At 35.5% G+C, this 22044-nt stretch overlaps 1 protein-coding gene across 1 annotated transcript in view; it reads left to right on the forward strand.

The window, feature by feature from the left end:
- The window catches only part of NDUFS4 (NADH:ubiquinone oxidoreductase subunit S4), a 47537-nt gene that overhangs the window by 22716 nt on the left and 2777 nt on the right, over positions 1-22044 (forward strand). Inside the window, exons 2-4 of the mRNA XM_080574586.1 lie at positions 501-579; positions 17627-17799; positions 21321-21394. Coding sequence (XP_080430712.1) covers positions 501-579; positions 17627-17799; positions 21321-21394 — 326 coding nt within the window. The remainder of the gene's footprint in view (positions 1-500; positions 580-17626; positions 17800-21320; positions 21395-22044) is intronic.

Here is a 22044-nt window from a genome sequence, read left to right on the forward strand (position 1 = left end):
TCAGCTTAATGTTTTCGTGCTGTTTATTGTTTTTTTCTTCAAAAAAAAAAAAAAGGTTAATTTCTGTTGTTGAAGCCTAGAACTGGAGCTTTCCCATTACAAATACGTTTAAGATTTTTTTCCTCTGATGCCATCATTTTAAGGATCAGAGTTCCAGAATGCTTGCAGCAGCCTTGTATTTTTCTGTCTGTTCGTGACAAACCAGCTACTGTACATTCATATAGAGCAGTACAGTCCTTGCCACTGGCAGTCTCTCTGTGACAGAGAGCCTGTAGGCTGACATAAAGTGCAGCCTGTTGTGAACTGCTAAGTGGGAGTCTGCCAAAAACTCAGCAGACAGAACTAATTGGGGAGAAAAAGGATTTTTGTGCCCTCATCTCTCCCTCTTCCATTTTTTTTACAAGACGGATATTGTTAAAGTAACTTGTTTATGTAAGATTTGTCTGCCTCTATTTTCTCATTGCATGAATCATTTTTTAACTTCAAGTCTTGCACCGCAGGTCACTGAGCACTTCCACATGGCGGCTGGCACAGAACCAAACTCGAGACACGCAACTCATCACAGTTGATGAAAAATTGGTAAGGGTTTTCTACTGCATACTGCTATGATACAGCCTTCAGGGTTATTTCTGCACAATAGGCATTCAGTATGGTATTCTCCGCTCTTCTAGGAAAGCCATACAAATGTGAACTACAAAGTAAAAATCCTTCATACATTTTTAAAAAGGCAGCATTAGTAAAACAAGTATGTGAAGGAAATACGGCATTCCAAGTATTAAGCAATATAAAATGATGAGTACCTTGTTTATTATTGTATTGTGGTCAAGGACTAGTATGAGCTGTAATTTATAACAAATTTGCTGTTTTTGAAATCTGGATATTCTTCTGTGTAGTGAAATCATACAGGATTTGCCAGCTTCCTAAAATTATCTTCATTAGGACCCATATTACTAAAGAGAGTGTGTAAAGAAGCATGCAAGGTTATTGTTACTATGTACATATACTCTAGCTTTTGAATATGCATGAAGGTTAGATTACAACTAGGAACAAATGCATAACATTCTTCTGCTAATCAGTAGCAGATCAGAAATTTGGCAATCTTTTCTTGTAAGTTCTTCCATAATGTGTGGTCTGTTACTCTAGATGCAACCTGACACTTATGTTTACATTATTCAATAGTTTAATTTTTGTAAGACTTCTGGAGGGAATGCGTCACAGCAAAAGCATGCTTTTCATTGGTTTTCATACTGCTTTTGAATCTTCAAGAAAAAAAAAATCCCATCATATGTACCAGACAGTTCATATTTATCTGCTCTCTTGTATCCCTGAAGCTATGTTAACTACTTACGAACAAGAGGAAATATTTGGGATTTGTATTTATAAATTGAACATTTGTGATGATAACTGCGAGTGGAGACAGCTCAACTTTAACAGATTATTAGGAAAAAATGCACCTATTATAGCAACTCTTTAGGGCTTTTATTTCTAATGTTTTCTAGTACAGGTGTAGAGAGATATTTTTTTTACCTGCCTGTGCATTCAGCTTTTTTATATACTTTTTTTTTTTTAATTTAAAAATTAGTAACATCATGTCAGGTTCACAAATAAGGAAAGAAAAATAATACTGTATTTCAGTGAGGGTGGTTATTTGCTTACCTAATTTCATAATTTGGAATTCAGGAAATTTCATTTGATGTACAAGAGTTCATGAGTCACTATGTAAACAAGATGCACCAAGTCAATAGACCTACATTTCCCTAAACATATTATGAGTTGTGTTTGTTTATTGTAGCACTGTTCTTTAATACTAAAAAAAAAATCTAAATAACATTTTTATAATGCCTTAATTTACAGCGTCACATTTCCCTAATGTAATCTCAGGTGATAGATAGATACATGGGTCTGAAAGAGACTGCAGTGCAAAGACAGACCCGCAAAATAAATACTCTTCTATCTTCCGTTTTGTATTTAAATGTACATTATTCTAAGTCAGGGTTTTTCATTTCCCTGTCTGTCTATGAGAGTTTATCCTTTCAGTTGAGTTAGTGATACTAATTCGAAATACAACTGTTCTGTTCTCTCAGTGCTAGTGTAAATGAATCATAAATGAGGTGGCTATTTCTAATGTCATTATGTGTTCTCATCAAGTTGAAGGCATTCTTAACGTAGTTGGTTTTTTTTTTTTTTTTTATTTTTCAGATCAGCCATTGAATCATTTTGCTCAATACTACTGTTTGCTTGTCGGCTTTTGGTACATATAAACTAAATGATCTTTTTATCCTCAGTTCTTTCCAGCATTAAGTTAAATGTCAGACTGAATATTATTTTCCTACGGTACTGTGCATGTAGGCACGCATTCTAGATACACAAATCCTTTCCCCCAGACTCTTGTGGGGCCTGAAACAAAATGATGTCAAATTAGAATAACATTTATAAGGTTTAAATTTGGATATTTAGATATAGTCTGACATCAACTTACAGGTGGCTTTTCTGTGCACATCAGAAAGGAGCAGCAAGAACAGGTGGAAAATGGGCTGGGGTTATCCATTTGCTGTATTCCTTTTGTAACTCTTATTTTGAAACTGAACTCCTCCATGAGTAGATGCTTGCAAGGTAACAGAGTAACACCGTGGTTATTAAAAGAGTCTAATTGCCTGTTGTAATTGAGTTCCCAGTACTTCTGTGGGCCTTGTATTCCTACATGTGCATACACTTGCTAGAACTTGATCAATGTGGATTCCTTTGAATTACCTTGAGTCCTGTTTGAATCTGAAAGTATTGAAACATCCCTTGTCTTGGTAAATGCAAATGAAATTGGAGGAGGAAGAGTATCATAACACTGAATTATTAAGCAGTAGTCAGTTGCCTTCTTGCTGCAGCCCAGCATGTGTTGAATGCAACAGAAAAATGAGCTCTAATGAAATAGTGGAAAATGAACGTGGTCTAAGAGTTATATTGTGGATATCAGAAGAAAATGGGACTTTTAAATGTAAAAGGAGTTAAATGCTCCGCTTATATATAACTAATCCAAGAAATGATGTTTTTGTCACAATTATTAGTCGTTTTCTGTGAATGTTGAGTAAAATATATTTTACGGACAGTTAAATCCAAAGAAAGTAATACAAATTGAACAAAGCTAAACAAAAATACAGTTCTTGCATCATATTTTGAATCTCTGGCCACCAATTAGGTCATGTTCCAAGAGTCTGGACAAATAGCTGGGTGAAAAGTAGTCTCTCAAGACCCTGCTTGTGTTAGGAAATTTGGGCTATAGAGGACAAAAGCTGCTGGCAGCAAATCTCCCTCAGGTAATGTTACAAACAGCTTAACTGTTTGTGTGTATGGAGTAACTTAATGTCCATGATCATGACATCAGGCTTTGGTGGTTTTGCCTAAAATTGGGATTTAAACTGTTCAAAATTACCATGATTTGTTTCAGTCATTATAATTACAGTGCATCAATACTATTGGTTTTAGCTAGAAGAAGTCCAGCATGTGTGCTTTAAGCAGGCTCCTAGTCAGCACAGGTGACACTGCACTGTGGTTGTCTAGTGTGGAGTTTCTAGAGGCTAGAAACACTCATGGAAGCAGCTGTCTAAATAGGAAAGGTGCCATAGCAAATTCCCCCCAAATATTTGCCACTAAAAGAACTTTTCTATAATGGTTAAGTGATACCAGTATTGCATTAGTATTTCAAAATTAGACTATATCTAAATATACAAATTAGTATTTCAAAATTAGGGCAGAAGGTATCTTAGGCATCTCAAAAGTAGGATATTCTACCAGTAGCATATATGCAGTGACTCAAAGCAAAAATGAACGTAAGCACAGTTGTAGAGTTTGGTCACTGGGGAGATGCTAGAAACATTGTGGAACAGTGGTTAAGGATCAGCTATTAGTTGCAGCCATCTCACAGATGTTTTTATTCTGTATTAGGCCAAGATGAAATAGGATGGGTTCCTACACAGAGTTAAGCATTTGAGAGCAGTACTATCAAGTGCAATTGACATGGTACTAAAGTGATTTTTGCACCATTCCGGGACATGTAGGCTATATCACAAGCATGGCAGGCTAACCACAATAATGCTATTGACACTTCAGCTGCTGTCCTGAAACTGTTAAATTTTGTCAATACTGTTAATTAACCTTTTTTCAGCAGTGGTTCAGAAGTCTCAGTTCTGAAAATTAGTAGAGGGACAGTTTTCTTCTGATTGTAGACAAACTTGCATGTAGCTGTCATTGACAATACCTTGCATGCTGCAGTATATGTTGAATTTGGCACAGAAAAATCTGACCCTTTTTAGGAGATGAGCAGTTCATATTTTTCAGATCATGTTCACGATTAGCAGTCAGTACTGCATCCTGCAGCAGCCTAGGCCAAAACTGTTTAGTAACTATTGTGAAATGAGGATCAAGAGTCTTAGCAGCTTCCTCTTGGCTGTCCATAGGTAACAACAGTTAGTGTTTACTACGGGATAATCCAGGAGTAGCAGTATTAGTAGGGTTCTCGGAATACAAACCTCTTTGGGGAAAAAAGGTATGCATGGACTTTCAATAACTAGTTGAGGAAATACTCCAGTCCATTTTTTCTACAAGACTGCAATATTAGCAAACATCACACGGTGTTTTCAGGATTGTGTCATAGTTGTTCACCTTCATCCAAATCCCAGTTTTGGCGAGGCTTGGGATGTAGTGAAATTGTATGATCTCAGTTTGAAGAGTGAAGTGTGGACTGTATGTATATTATAATAAACAGGGATAATACTGCAGCTCAAAATAAAATATACAAACAAGTGAAAAATAGCCTGGAATGATGAAACTTATTTGGATATCAATCTGATAGTCTACAGTGCTGTGAAACAAAGGACACAGTAAATCAAGCTTTAACATGCTTTTTGAAGTGTGATTGTTCCTATCAGCCTTTCCCAAGAACCGAGAATATATAATATACTGCACTTCGAAAAACAAGGCAGTAATGTGTCATAAAGTTACGTGCAAGACAGTGAGACATTGCGTTTGAAGACTGCTTATAGGAGCTGTTTTTGCAACTCAGTGAAAAGAAATACTTGGCAAAGCATCCATTTATTAAAGACAGGCTTACTAGATTTCCTTTTCTTGAAACTACTATTCAGCCAAGAATTCTCCAAGCATTACCACTGTGTTAGATAATAAGGATATCATGGATGTTCTATGTTTTGGTTTTTCAAAATTCTGTTAACCCCTTGTGGGTGATTCCTTGAGGGTTAGTTCAAGCTGTTCATAAAGCATTTTAACAGGATGAAAGAATTTAGAATAATCTTTTCTTCATTTAATGCACTCTAACTGCAATATTTATTCAACTGGTTACCATAAAGAATTCAGTTTAGGATAGCGTTCCTCTTTAGATGAGGAACGTAACTTCAAAAAATGTTGTGTGCCTTATACTTTGGCCAAAATGGCCTTTTGTATGTCCCGTGGCTTGAAGAGGTACTTTATTCCATCACAGTTGTGTCACATAAGCAGGTGGCCAGGTTATTTGAATTCTGTATTGTACTCAGGATTCAGGATAGATGAAAAATGGTTTGGTGCTGGTATAGAAAATGTTTAGTGCAGTGTGTTTTGTCTTGTTTCACTTCATATTCAATGCTTTGTGTTTAGATTACATTTAGTCATCTGTAGCTGTGATGTTTGACACTTGAATGTGTCAAACTTGAATGTTGCCAGTGCAGAAGATGTTTAAGATATTAAGTCACGTTCTAGAAGTACTTCAAAATTAAATGAATTTTTTCAATATAAATGAAATATTCAAAACTTTAAGTGTTTGCAAGTAAAAATACATATCCATCTACTTGAATTTTGTCTAATTTAAGTGTGGACTTAGGCTGAGTTAAATACTTAAACACCTTTACTCTTTTTAGAATGACTAATAGTTTGTGTGCGTGCATTTTTTACTGGAAAACGTAATCTTTAAAAACATTTTTCTATTTCCTTTTTTTCTTCAGTGAAGATTAACAAATTCTGCCCTGGGGAGAAAAAGACTGTCTTGGATGATTTTGTCAAGCTGTTGATATGATGTTTAATATTTAAAGGTTTTAATGGTTTGGGGAATGGTGATAATCTTTCTCACTTCACGTACACCGTGCTGGTCTGTCTACCAGAGCACTGTTTATTTCTAAACAGTGATACTCGGTTTAAATGACATGTCAGTTTCTTTTGTAGTTTTGACTGGTAGTTGCATTTGGTCTATAGTACAGTACAAGCTCAGGTGTAGGGTGTGTGTGTGGAGCTACAGATTATCTAGCCATTTACACATTTTCAGCAGTGCTAATTCAGTATATTTGTAATTAAGTAATTGGAATATCCTATCTTAGTTCAGCCTGTATGGCTTGCTACAACTTGTTTTTGTAAGCAATTGTAGTTTGATGAAGCTTGCAATGGTTTGGAAAACCTGGTTGGCTGAATACTGATAGACAGCTTTCTGTAAGAATGTCTGCAGGCAACAAGTTACTCCACAAGATGAAGAAGCCTCCTGTTACCTCTGAACGGTTATAGAAACTACATAAATTGTCCTCACATTTAGCCTCTTATAAGAGCTTTTAAATAAACCGAAGCTTAGGATGTATATATATATATATTTTTAAATACAGAAAACTTTACATTTTGCACATGGCCTTGAACCCAGTGTGAAGTGCTGCATAGTTTTATCAATGAGCTGCAGTTGCACCCTTATCCCTGTATAGGTTTGTTTAGTTTTAGGATAGGGTAAATGATTTGGATTTCTTCTTCTGAGAGCCTTTTCTTCTGGTGGATGGTAGTGCTGTCTCTGCTGGGTATTGGAAGGAGGAGTGACTGAGATTGAGCTTACACAACCTCCTAACATCTCGAGTGTCTGTTTTGTCTGGACTTCCTTCATGCAGCATTCTTGTGCAAAAATTTCAAGGCTTTAGTCTGGGAGCACTGGGTCAAAGAATATGTCTGCTTGAAGAGTATGCAGGAGATTGTTCTGTTTCATTACACAGTATTTTATTTTCTATCAAGGAATACTCGTTCTGAAGTGCTTGCTACAATGGCTGTTCAGAAAAATAAAAGGAGTATATCATGTTTAGTTTGTCTGGTTTCCAAGGGGTTATTCAACATGCAAATACTTGTTTGGTTTTGTAAGTCTAAATATGCAAGCAGTGTTTCTAATCTGCGAGAAAGAATAAAAGTAAGCTGTTGATACAGTCTAGTAATCAAGAGGAGTAAGAAGTAACTTCAGTTTTGGAGCTGTTTTGTTTAGTAGTTTTGCTTTTTAAAGACTAGGTCATATTTTCATGTTCTCATAAACAATGCCGTTACCCTGGCCTTGTCTAGAATGCTTAGTTAGTATCCCCTGTTATTGAATATTTCTGTAGATTACGTGAATTCTTTTTGTCTTGTGAGGAATAGTGAATAAACAAGTCCTTGTAGAGACCTTGTTTTTCTGTCCACTAAAATGTCTCTTTCCTCATTTGTGTAGTAAATCCAAATTTAGATAGATAAGACACACATTCTGCTTACTCTCTGAGAAAATTCTGTGTACAGACTTGAAAGCGGTTTCTAGTCTTGAAGTTCTAGCTGAATTGTTTTATTAGTCAGAAAGAAAAAGCTTTCCTTGTCTGGAAGGGAAAGTTGCAGCCCAGTAATCCCATAAGATTGGGCATGCTGCAGAAGAGCTTGGTGCTTTTTAACTACTACCCATTTCTACTCAGATGATCAATGGTGAAATGGAAACTGATGTTCTTCCAGTTCTTGACAGCTTGTTGTGTGCCTTTGAATTACTTTAGGAGTTGCTTTCTCAAATCAGGAATGTTAAACTGTGTTAAGTGAGGACATGGACCATGGAGAGAGCAACTGATATTCAGACCACAGAGTTTTTTAGTTCTTGTCTTGTGAAGTCTTGCATGCACTGTAGGGAAGTTCTCAATCTCTTGTTTGGTCTTGACATACTCAGTGCTATTCATTCCATAAAGCCTATCCATTTATTTTTTTGTGTGTAAAGGAAAATCTTTGCTTGATGGGGAAATAACTTCCATCCTGTTAACTATGAGCTTGAACACTACGTTAAGAAATGGGAAGAGCATGAGCTATTATGAATTTGTACCAAGTGCTGACTGAAAAAACACTGACAAAGGCATACTGAATGAATGCAGTATTTTTTTTGAGATGTTATAATTATGTCACAAATGATAAAAAAAAAAGGGGGGGGGGGATATGAAGAGCAATTCCTGTTACCAACGTATGAAAATTGGATAATTTTTCCTTTACAGACTCATTTTATATATGTTATGAAATATTTATGTGAAAAAATAGATAACATTTTCTATATAGGCCAACATCACCATCATCAATCATATATTTGAAAGGTTTCATCGAGTAACATGTTAACCAGGCACAACTTATTTAAATATAGTTTTATTCTGTATTCTTCTGATTTTTATTCTTTCGTAAGTGACCACATTTTTGCCACCATGCCTACTCCATTTGAAAGCATTCTTGGGTCAAATAATTCTAGCTGTCTGATAAGTCAGAAGTTGCATATCATCTTCTGTAATGTCTGTTTCCAAAACAATTTCTTACTATTTTATCACTGTTTAGTAAACATAATAGTGCATTGTAGTCTCCTTTGATTTTTTTTCCCACAGTAATAGAAAACTGAAAAGGAAAGCTGTAGTGGATCAAGTTGAATTACTGAATTTGAATACCTAGTTTTTTATCTTCATGACAGGTTTCTCTATTGTATTAGAATGTACAAGACCATGATTTCTGTCCTGTAAGTAACCTTTAAGGCCAGGTATATAAAAGCCAAAGCACAAATTACAGTGACAAACTTCTAGATAGAGCAAGCTAAAAACAGCTTGTAAAATAATACTAATACATTCTATTTGTGATTCTGCTTTTTACAGAGAGATTGTAGAAAGCTTCCATTTTAGCCATATAGGTAAATTTAAAGAAATAGCTTTTGTCCAGTGGAATTCAGCCATGTATTTATGGATTGTGATTAACCAGTTGAGGCCTCATGAACCTACCAGGGAATAATGAATGTGTTACTGTTAGAAAAGATCCTCCTAAAACACATCGAAGGCTTAAAAGCTGTGTGCACTAATTAACAAAATACAGTGAACATTTAAGCTAATAGCCGCAGCATCCCTGCTGGATAGACCTTCAGTATGCTAACACTGCATAACAGTTCTCTATTGTGCATCTCTTTAAGGAGGGTAACTGTGTCTCTTCTTTTCTTGCTTCACTACCTGCTGTGTATGGAAATCGTGTACACTATTTAGCACCCGCTTTTAAGTCCATGCATATTACATAGAAGCATTGCATCTTGCATTAGGGTAAGGGACAGCTTTTAACAGTCTCGCTTCCTTGTAACTTCTTAAATGCAACTTCTCTTCTAAAAAGCATGCGCCGGCAGTGATCTTCCTCTAAATTTGCATTTCTTGATTGGGGTTTTGTGCTTGCTGTTTTTCTCCCGTGTGCCTCATACCACTTGCTACTTTGTGACAAAGATCTGTTACAGAAATCACTTTAATTATAAAGGAGATGTAAAGAATAGAGAACATGCATCACAATGGAGGCAGGCATCGGTTTACATGAACTCAGGATTTCAGGATATTGTTCTTAGTAGCAGACCATGCACTACTGTGACAGTATTGTCAAATTAAACTTGAAAATGCTACTTTTTGCTCCCCCATCCCCCACTTTGATGAAGATATTTTTTTAATAAAAGCCTAAATAGCTTGTAAAATTTTAACCCTTCAAGTTAAACAGTGTTCTACAATTACCACTAAGGACAGAATAAATAGGTAGTTGGGAGGTGAAAGGGAAAGAACACTGGAATGCACAATAGTGGAGTTCTTTAAAAATATTGTAGCATTCTGTGCTGTAGCTACTGGCTTAGGGAGATTAATGGCTAATTAGACTGAATCCACAGTAGCTGTTTCATATACTGTAGTGATGATGTTACTTACAACTTCATCATAAGAAGTCTTACTAGAGTTATCAAGTCTTAAAATTTGGTCATGCATCCAAATTTGAACTCAACAGCTCAGGTCTTTGCTGTCTAGATTATGAATTGTCTCAATAAAAGCACAGGTGTTCTGCTTCACTGCAGCAATTGCACAGCTTATACGTAAGTAGTGTCCCAGTTCACTGTCAGCCTCTGAATGCTGTGTTCCCTCGAGTCTTTTGCAGCTTGAACTGTGGAGCTTTTCCACAAATCTGGAGAAGGCACACTGACCACACATCTTACGCATATTAGATAGACCCTGTCCCCTCCAAAGGCTGGAGATGATAAAACAAGCGGTGTCAGTATCGGGGGGCTCTACCAGGGCCTTATTTGGAAAATTTCTTAATGTGAGGTTTTGTAGGGTTTTCAGATGGGCCCAGAGCAAGTCAGAACTGTTCATTTTCTCATTTGTGACAGAATTTCTAGAAAACGGTAACTTTATGAAATATACTTAGGTCATATGTGTATGATTTATTTTGTAAATACATACACATAAGTACAGGTAACTTCTAATGAATGTTAAAATAAGGACTTCACTAAAATAGCATCAGAAACACACAAAAAGTACAGAAATTATTCCTAATGTCACTGAGCTGCTGACTGGGGATTTGGCTGTCCATTATCAAAACTACTTCTTATACACTGGAAGCTTTTTTAAATGCAGGTAAACTAAAAGTGCCTCTCCTTTGTTTGAAGGTTTATGGTCTAAAAACTCCACTGTTCTCTTATTTTTTGCTCTTATATTAATCTGAGGAGTGACTGTAGAAACACATGTATTTTTAAATGCCTTACAGGTAATGACAGTAAAAGAGCCAGCCATCTGTGTGTGTGGAAGTGTAAGGTTTGCTTTTACATGTGCTTTGAATGAGTTCTAGGTAATATGTGCTATCTAAATCTTACTTTGTTGTAAGAAAAAGTAGTTTACAAGATATGCTATAAATAACTCAGAGGCTTTTTTCTACCTCATTAAAGATAAGCACGCGGTTTATAATTTCCTCAGTCTAAAGAATGTCGTGACACACTGAAGTCTCTTAGAGGGCTAGCAGTAGCAATATCAATATATTTCATAAAAATATATTCTTTTTCCATTTTTCCTTCCCTGGTCACCTGTACTCCCTCTATTTAATAATGATTTTCTTAATTACAGTCGTATATGTTACAGACTAACTGTGAAATGTAAAATCAGATACTTGATTCCTCGTTTCTTTAATTTCATGACATTTACTCAGACAATATTTGTAAAACTAGGAGGTACTGTTACAGGAAAAAATGCGTTCTTAATAATTAAATAATAGCTTTTGTCTTGCCCTTTGATTCTTTCTTGGCCGAAAAACCTATACTAAGCATGAAATATCTGTCTATGCTGAAAATGGGACTTTGTTTTGAATACTTTAAGTTTCTAAAATGTTGTTTACCTGTCCATCAAAAAAGTACAGGCTGAATGGTAAGTATTTTCTGCATTTTTGTCATGCATTATGGTTTGTCAAGAAAAATTCCTCTCTGCTTTGAGGTTTTTCAGTGTACCAGTAGATGCCAAATCTCATATTTCTGTCCTTATTTTGAGCATTATGGTTTAAACTCACAAAAGCACAACTCAGCAGCTTTTTACGTAAATTTTAGCATTAATCACGTCTATAAATACAATTTTTCTGTTACTCTGGCAGGACACAAATGTGAATACACAGTTTGGGAATGTAACAGCTTATAAATAAAGTGCTTCAAGAATTGAAAGATGGGTTGGTGAGGAGGAAGTTTTCTACTTATTGCTGTGAAGTCCCATTCAAATTTGTACAGAGCACATGGGATTTGCAGAAGTCCCATTGCCTATGGAACTGTTTTGGAAACTGACTCCTCCTTTCCATAGTGGCAGTGTGTAGATTTAAAAGTATTAAATGAGCTTACGATGATTCCAGCAGTGTGACAATTTCTGCTTCTGTTAGACCCGCTTCTTGGCATATCCTTCTCTCTACACCCAGTTTCTCTTCAGTGTTTTCTGCAAAACTGTCTATGTAAAGAGATTTTCTTTAAATAAAAGCTTTCTTGCCATCATTATTATTATTGAATCCTATCTCATGTTTACAGTATTTGGTTTTCTGTTTGTTTTAATGTGGTTCTTTCCCTGCTTTTCAACTTTTTTATTAATGTTCTGCAGCGCAGTTAGATGGGAGAACATAGTATGGGTAACACACGTTGTTCACAGATTACTGTGATAATGCAAAAAGATTGTGAAGCCTGAAAGAAAACAGTATTCTGTGTGATACAGACTTTCCTAAGGGCAAATACGCTTTTTTCCCTTGTTATGTCTGTAGCTGTTAGATAAATGTTGTCTGACCATGTTGAGTTCATTCTGCTCCATTTTTCCATTCACAATTTGCATAGTAGACTTTGTTCTCTTGCACGTATTTCAAAAACACTGTAGTGAAATGTAGAAATGTAAATATCCTCATCCTGACTTCCAGCCTAAGCAGCTGAGCCCACCAAATAAAAAGCCTCTTTCACAGCTGCTATTTGATGGGTATTGTGCAAGCCGGTCCGTGCTTTGAAACAGCAGCTCATACAGAAAGTGTATTGCGATGTGAAACGTGAATTTATAGCAAAACTTCATGAACTTAGGCTGGTAAAACAGGTTGGGGGTGGGGAAGTAAGCAAGCTGCTGTGAACTCCTGTAAAGTACAGAAAACTTCTTTCCCTCCTTTCTAACAAGTGTAAACTCTTGAGGTTAAGTAGGTGGGGCAACCGGAAGTAATTACTAAGGCCAGTGGCATTTTTGCGGTTTAATAAAGGCAGAAGCTAATTATTCAGTTTTTATTTAAGTGAAATGATGCCAAAAAGGAGGTTCCTGCCGAGCAGCTGCACTCCTTCAGTGTTACCCTAATTTACCACAGACACAACTGTCACAAACAGAACTTTTAAACTTGATATATAGCCACGAAAGTAAGGAGCCCTTTGTCCGGAGTGCATGCAGAAGAACTCCTTTATACAAATCAACTGGCAGATGACGGACAATGATGAAAATTTGATTCTTTGAAGTCATAATGGTCATTGAAATGTGTGAAATTCTCGTATTGAAAAGAGAGCGGCTAGCAAGACTCTAAATCCTGGGTGGTTGCGGGAAGCTTGCTGGGAGGTTTTTCTGTGTTTTGACATCAACTTCCCATTGCTTGTTCCCTGTTTCCTTTATTTAAAAAAAAAAAAAGAGGGTGATGCTAAACAGTATAGTTGATAGCAGTTATGTACAGTTTTTGCCTATGCATGGGGAGAAATGTCAGAGCTGAAATATGATACCTTTGCGAACACCTGACTCATCCATTCAAAAATACTTATTTTCAGAGAGATTTTCTGTCGTTTCTCTGTTTGCCTTGAATTACAGAGTTCAGTTCCTTGTCGTCTTTGGAGTTTGTGTTATTAGTGGAGCACTTAAAGAAACTTTCCTTTCCTTTAAAAGTTATTTTTATGCTGAATCCTGCTTTCGTTGACTCTCTGCCTGTGCATGAGTTTTTCTCCCCCCTGTATAGCACTTTCATCATTTTTATTACTCCTTCCAGGACAGTTTTACCAGCCTTTCCACCATGACAAGTGTTCTTAAGTAGTGTAAGTTGTAATAAAGACACAAACTCCTCTTGGTTTGTAAGCAGTTTGATGTTATTTCTGCTGCTTAAATAAATGTTTTGTCTCTCTGAGCTTATTTCAAGAACAAAATTGCCACAAATGGTTATTAAAAAAAAATTGAAGTTACTGTTAAAAAAAAAAAACAGTGTATAGATAAATAATCCAAAAACGAAACGGTCAGAATTCATCTTTTAGATGGTAGCATGCATTAAAAACATGAAGCAGAATTGTTAATTTTTAGTACTGCAAAGTTATACAGTTCAAATCCCAAGTCTTTTATGTTATCACCTTATTATTTAGAATTTGTAATGCTGAACACCTCACTAATATTTTTATATGCTAATAGAGCAAAATTCAGTAAAGAACACTTAAAACGGAAAAGATAGTAGTGTGAAACTAGCTGTCAAAAACATCATTGTTTTGGAAAGTTGGTTCACAGGTAGTTTCAATGAAAACTTGAACTCAGAACAAAGCTCTGAAGACACAGTAGAGAGTTCAACCCAGTGCAGCACAGTTCTTTTCAAGTATTATATTGTTTTAATGGAATCTTGGAGCGGGAGCTTTAGCCCATTGAAATGTCGCTTAAAGGACAGGTTCTTCTGTCACTAGCTGGAGCTGTGTGGATGAAATGATCACAATAGAGTGTTGTAATGCATTTTAAAAGTGTGAGAAATCAGTTTGTCTAGACTAAGAGTGCGCCTACAGGGAATAGGAATTTTAGAGCTTCTGTGCTCTTTAGGTGTCAAGTATGTGATAGATGCCAAGCCTTTTTATTCCATATCTTTGGCAACAGCTCAGCTATGCTACAGTACCTTACATGTCTACAGCAAGCAAAAACAGTGATTTTATGTCAGGACAACTTGGGCTTCAGAAACCAGAAACTCATTGTCCTAACAACTGTCTGTTCAATTGCCAGCTTTAAAATGGGGAAGATATCAATAAACAATTGCTAGATTCCCAGAAGGCATGGAAACTTTAGCGATAATGAATCAAAGTGTGAAGAGCTAGCAACATCATGTAGATATTTCAGTTTTTGAAAGTAGGCAGGTTTTAGTTTTCACCTTGAAAAGATTTTTTATGGGATGAATCCTATATTATTAGTAAAATAACTTTGATTTAGAGCCAAACAAGTTCCCAAAAAAACATGGCTTGAAGGAGTTTAGGATTTGTCTGGGTTATTGGTTTTGTTTTCATCCAGATGAACAAGTCTAGGCATTTCTTTACCACAGTTACCTCATATATATAGCATTTGCTGGTTTTTAATAATGTTTTTTTAAATAGTGTTCTGTACGCACTAATACGTAGTGTTTTTATGGTTTTCTGGTGTGGAGGCTTCAAAAGAGAAAATGTAATATGTCTATAATGCTAGTTAGTATAGTATTTAATCACAGAGAATTCAGAAGTAATTCACAAACCTGTAAATCCGAAGCATAAAATTCATAATGGACATAAAAGTTGTTGAGTTAAAAATAATAATTAAAAAAAAAAAAAAAGATTTTGTGCTATTTTCAAGCTTGCAAATTTAGAGGTATTTGATTGCTAACTAAACCAGAATCTATCAGTGTAGCAGGATCCAGATTATTTCAGAAGGGAAAATGAAATATTGGGGAAATATTTTCTCAATAGAAACATGTTTGTTAAAATACAGATGTAAAGAATAATACACTTGTCCAGGTCTCTAAAAGGCAAGCTTGGAGGCATGATATAAAAGGCATTGAAGTCCCACCAAACTTTTACTGCATGTAAAAAAAAAATTTGATTAAACAAAGCAGTTTGCCAGCTCAAATAAGAAGACTTGAAGCTATTTCCTTCTGAAACTGTGGTTCAAGCTTCAGCAGTCAGAAATGCCAGTCTGTCAGGAGGTGTTTCTTGTGTGTTGCAACAGTTCAGTAATTGGTAGTCTTTCTTTTTCATATCATTGCTAGACTCATTTTAAAAATAAACATTACTTGATCCTAATGAAATCATTTATAATGGAATTGTTAAGATATTTTGACAGTTGCCTTTTGGTAGTCTGGGTAGAAAATTTAAAATTTGGAAAATCAGTTTGCATGTTTGTTTGTGTCGCCTTCTGTTCTAATTGCGAATACAAGTCAAATGCTTTAAACATGCTCCCTGCTGCAGTTTTGAGGGAGTGATCTCCCAAAGACTATTTTCTGAAGTAAAACAAAAAATGATACTTGCCATATTTCAAAGGATTATCTGGTGACAGCACCAAGAGCTTTTAAGTTTGCCACAAAACAAAATCCCATAAAGTTAGTAGCTAGAGACATGTAAAGCCACAGTATTTTGTCTAAACTTGTTTGCCTTTTCATTCAATTCATGCCACTGCTGGTGTGATGAATTCAATATGCCCAGATTTCTGCTAGTCTTTTTTGGACTTTAACCACTTTACAGCTTGTTCCTGGAGAGAGGAGGGGAGGGAGGGAGACCAAGGAGCTCCCACTGGCCTTTTAAGTATGTAAGGAACAGGAGCAGTTCAGAATTTGATGTTTGATTTCACTCTCTTTACTGTACTAGGGTGAACTGACAGGTTAATTTTATGTAATTACTGTTTAGTTTTTAAAGAGAAAGTTCACTTTATCAGATGCTACTGAGAGTAATTTTTTTGTAGCAATTCTAGTGAGGTTTTTCCTTCTTATTCGGTGTTGAAGTCAGCTTCAACATAAAAAAATATATTTTTTAGGCTGTTTTTTGTGATCCTTCAGTTTTTATCTTTGTTAGGTTTGTTTGTAGAAAGCTTACAAGCCAAACCTTAGTTGAGGAGGGCATCCTACTTCTGGCAATATAACACATTATAAGCCATTTTTGTGAAGGCTGGAATCTCCTAAATACTTTTATCCTTCACAAAAATACCTATGAGCGTTACCAGTGTCAAATGGTGCAAATAAGTGAAGAACATCCCTTTAAAAAATGTCAAATTACTGTATAATACCTGTTTAAAAGACATGTACTCAAACTGACACCACTGGTTGTTCAGTGTTGTTATTACTCATCCTAAAAGATTGAGTCCCTACTGTTGGTCTAGAATGAATAGTGCTAAATTAGGTAGCCTTATAATCTGCATATGTTGAATTAGAGTGAAAAAAAAATAGGTCTGCACTCTGAGAGGGGGTAAGTAAGTCAGCTGAAGAGCCCTGATGTATGTGAAATTTTGTTCCTCTTTTGATCTTGGATATCAACTAGTAGTCTCGAGACGATGTGACTCTCAAAGCAGATATTCAGAGCTTGCAATGCACTTGGCCTTATTTTTTAAAGAGGAGAGGTCAACTTTATGTAATAATGAATGGTTAGAGAAGTAAGAGAGCTGAGTTCTGGTAACCTACTCTACAGTGAATAGATTATTGTGGAAAAGATAACTTCTGTTTCTTCCTTCATACTAAGCATACCTTTTTCATTCGTTGTGGATGTTGGTGCCTCTTGATTATATATATATATATATATATATATATATATGCAAACTTAAGCCCAGGTGAAAGCATTTATACTACATCAGATAGATGGCTGACCAGGATCTTGGTGAATAGATCTGTTTGTATTAGGTGTAGGTTCCTAATGTTTATGTAAAATTTCCAGAGTTGTTGATGCTTCAGTCTATGCTCTAATTCTTTGTTTAAGGGGGAAAGAAGAGTTCACGATATATTTCCATGGGTGCTTTAGCCGGTACAAGTTGGAGCAGTCCTGCCTTCACAGCTGCAGTCTGAGAGTTGGAGGGAATATCTCCTGCCTATCGTCTGGCACTATCAGTTGTATAGCTGGGAGATGAGCAGGTTCAGGTAGCTGATCCATGTTAAATCTAATTCAGCCACGGGAAGTAGGATGAGAGCTGTCCCATTGTGAATCTGCTTCAGCTTTATAAAGCTAGACTCATACATTTCTGCAAAACTTCTCTTATTGTAATAAAAAAAAAAAAAGAAGAAATTGTGTAAAAAGCGTAAGGAATATTATTTTAGAAGTCTGTCTTTTATGTGAATTCTTTTTTAACAAGTCCAATTGTATTTTTCACAGGATATCACTTCTTTAACTGGTGTTCCAGATGAGCACATCAAAACCAGGAAAGTTCACATTTTTGTTCCGGCACGTAATGCGATGCAGGCGGGAGTTAACAACACGAAGAAATGGAAGATGGAATTTGATAACAGGGAGCGCTGGGAGAACCCTCTAATGGGTTGGGCATCTACGTGAGTAGTTACTGAATTTTGAGATACTTTTCTTCTATATTTGGCTCTTACTAGTCATGTAAATTTTAAGTCTGAAATTGTTTTCCTACCTGTAAATCTATTAGTGTTTTAACACTACTTACAGTGGTTGAGTTTGTTAGTCATATGATTAATGATTGTGTAAAAACAGATTTTAGCTCACGAAATCATCTGGAAGAGTTTGGTAAGTGTTAAACAGAAATTTCAACTATGACATTTGTGGTGATATTACTGTATGCCAGCATCAAGAAGAGAAGGCTATTAGGTACCTGAAACAGCGAATCCCTTCTCAACTGTCAGTTGCATGCCAAATTTAAAATCTGTTTAAATATAAACTAGTGATACCTAGCTTCTCTAATTTTTTTTACAAAGTTATATAAATACCGTGACGATCTGAAATGAGGAGCTACAGTTAATTTTTAACAAACAGTTTAAAAAATGAGTTTGTTTCAATGTTGCTATTAGGAGTAGTAAAAAATCTTAAATGCACCAAAATCTAGAAAAAGAGTAATGCTATAATTTAGAGATGTAAGTATAACTTAGATGTAGTTAATTTTTTTTTCTAAATGTACTACCTACATGATAAATGTGGTTAGAATTCCTGTAAACTGGACAGCAATTTTTATCATGATACTGTAATTTTGTTATGAAGCTGTTTTGTAGAGGCATTATCAGGAAAGTTAATTATTATCTGTAAACAAAAATTAAACACTGGAAATTAACTTTCAAACTTCAGAAAGGATGCAGTGTGTACTGAAAATGTCTGGCTGCAATCATACTGGCATTTACAATCAACACAAAATTCTGATAAAAAAGCTAAATGCTTAACTATGAAATATTTTGGGAATGCATTTTTTTCCTAAAGATGTAGTCAGTCTATGACCAAATTGAGATTAAAAAAAAATAAATTATGAAATATTAGTTGAAAATAACTCCGGAATCAAGTCGTTCTATTATTTTGGCTTTCCATAAAATATTGAGACTTAAAACCTATAAAGTCTTGGTGGTAGTAACTGCAAAGGAATTATGGAAGTGAAGCTAAAGTGTTGACTAGATGAGAAAGAAATAGTAATTACAAATTAATATATCAATTGTATTGAAATATCCTGTTAAAATACCTGTTTTAAAACTTTAAGCTTGTATACAACAATGACCTCATCTTAAGCAATTTGTGGGTTTTTTCACCATCTCATCTTAAGCATATTAAAATTACTGTTTCAAGGTAAGATTTCAATGCTTTAATACACTTACAGCTTGGATGATTCCACTACTGCCAGTAGTCGCTATGTTTAGCAAGTAATGACTGGGTTGTTTCACAGTGGCCTAAATTAACTTAAAGACTTATGACAAGCAATACACCTTTCCACCTGTCTTGTGAGCCCCCAAAGTGTGTAGCCACCAGTGTCCAGTCCATTTATACACCTGCACAGATTAGAGTACTGTAACCAGTGCCGGTAACACCAGCTTTATATTTCAGGTTGAATTGAACTTTTCTTCAATTCCCCTTTGGTTTTCAGCTGACTTTAACTTCTTCAGACAAATTATTTTTTTGGGTAGGATTCTGTGTTTACCCATTCTTTTTGAATAACGCGATGTAATTATTGGTGAGCCCCTTTCCTCTGAACTCCATACGCTTACTTACTGTAGGTCTTTGCAGTATTTCTGTGATTTTACAATCTCATTTCATTTTTTATTTTTTTTTGTCATTGTCTTCTCTTCTTGGTTGTAGTTTTTTCAATGCAAATTATCCAGTTGTAGATCTGAATAAAATAGATTCATGGCTTTTTTTTTTTTAATTTGGGAACTTTGGTTACAAGAATACTTATGGGTAGGACATCCTGCTGGCTGTTCTGAACTCTAGCATTTGTTCACAGATTATCTCAAATTTAAATACATGGATTGCACATTGAGGAATAGAAATCAAAAAGCTGTATTTCAATTGTACGATGGATGATCTTACCAGAGAGCAGAACACACTAATTCTGCACAGTCCTCATTTCCAAACTGCCTGTATCCTGGAAGTTTTTCAGTAAACTTTCAGTACCGAACAGGTACAAGTTCCTCGCTACACATCAAACTTAAACTTCTTTGTTTCCCACTTAGTAGTGAGTTGACTACATTTTTCCAACCTCAGACACAGAAGAAACGACCAATAAGCAAAAGCTGTCACAATATTGCAATATACTTGGTTGCGTGATCACACAGTGGACTAATTCATAGTCCCTAATTCTCTGTACTGCCTTTGTAAGATAAATCTTTACATGTTTTTAAAAAAGCCCATCACAGTGGCATGTCAAAGTGTAATTTCTGCCTTTATCCTGTTATTCTTTTTTTTCTTGGGGAATATATTGGATGTATAGTGAACTCCATTTTTCCATGTGTACATCAGATAAAATTACATTGTTGTCTTTGCTGGAAGCTAGATTCCCCCTCTTCCCTTCCCCCTCTGCCAGTCACAGGCTTTGTCCTTTATTGTAGAGTTCAGTGTTTCTTTGGTTGCTTTTTCTCTTCATTTACCCATATAGCTTCAAAGAGAGAGCAGTCAGAGGCAGCTCCTTCAATAGTTCGTTGCAATTTGGTCTTGTCTTGCAGTTATCTCCCAGGCTCATGTGTGGTGGCTGGCTCTTGGAAGCATTATGCAATCATTGCACTCCTACAGCCCCTATCTTATGTCTGCAAAAGTCCTGTGGATTAGTTTTTAAAGTCCTTCTTTTTTAAAACTTTATCATTGCTTTTAAGTTAGTCTTTTATAGCAACAAATAACGAAGTTTGTTTTTTACTGAGATTTTAATTTGTTTCAAAAAACATTTTACTTATTTGCTTCCTTTCAGAAATGTGGTTGAGAATAGCTGATAATCTAAAAATAACCACTGTGTAATTACTTAGCTAGCAGTTTGAGTTTCTGAACTTTGTTTTCACTGGTGGCCTGAGATCTGAGTGATGTACTGGAACAATTTTTGGTGGTCATGTGACTTCAGCCAAATCGGAACTATGAATTTGTTCACATCTTTTCAGTCTTTGATTAATTCCTGCTCTGTTCAGTTTGAAATTCTGCTCTCTTCTGCATAAGATTATTCTCTCATTAGCTACTCTCAGACTTCTGGCCTCCATGAATTGTTCGAGATTGCCGTAATCCTCCCAGTCACCCAAAAAGAGTGTCCACACAGCTTTCAGAATCAAAAAGATTGTTGCAGTGCATTTATTATAAATTCAGCAGGTAGTTAGACATATTTATTGAGTAAAAAAACTTAAAAACATTTATTTCAGCAGAAAGTTGGGAGGGAATTTTAAACTGAAAAGTGGAAACAATATTCTTCACAATGTAAATGTTAATCTTGGAACTAATTAAAAATGTCAGGGATTTTGAATGGCTGAAATTCAGGCTGCTTTTGAGGTGGTGTACTACAATGACTTGTGTAATACAGCTTTTGGCTAGCACAGACACAGATACAATTATTTTTTATTTCAAATGTTCTTAGAGTTTGTCATCTGATTTCTTACAGAGCTGATCCTTTATCTAACATGGTTCTTACTTTCGCTACTAAAGAAGATGCCATTGCCTTTGCTGAAAAAAACGGTGCGTATTACATTTATGAAGTATGATAGATTCAGCTTGATGCTTAGTCCTGGTTAATGTGACGAATTAGTAGCACTGACTTAAAGCCAGGAATAACGCACATGGGGCAAAAAGCTTCTTCAGCAGTTTTTCCAGTGGTGTGCAGCTTGCATCTATATTTAGTCTGGGGTAATTAAGAAGTAAAATTTCTTGATCAGACCAAATTGTATGAAGTTGTTGGTTGATTTCTACTATGCACCCATAAAAAGAGGAATCCATTAACTTTTACAGTTAAAAAGCTAAACCATTCAGACCAGTGCAGTTTATTTGCACTACTTAAAGTCTGGCATATTAAATTTCCCTGTTGCTCTTAGAGGAGATCATTTTTAAACTTAATGGTCTTAACTGTATTGAAAAATAAATTGTATTCATTAAGAAATGAATAGGATGTGACATTTTTAATAGTATTCTGTAATGTTTTGCAAATAATAAGAAATTATGGAAAATCTAGTGTTGCTTTACTTACACTTGTGTATTGTTAATGCTGCTTCTTAGGAAATTCAGTCTGTAAGAAAAAAACTGAATCCTGGCTATTATGTTAATGAGCTAGTTATGTTATCTCTTTGGACATGATATATTTTACCCTTTTGGTATGCGTATTCAAGTTAAAT

The sequence above is a fragment of the Anser brachyrhynchus genome, assembly GCF_964034855.1.
Source record: "Anser brachyrhynchus genome assembly, chromosome: Z".
NCBI classification, from domain to species: Eukaryota; Metazoa; Chordata; class Aves; order Anseriformes; family Anatidae; genus Anser; species Anser brachyrhynchus.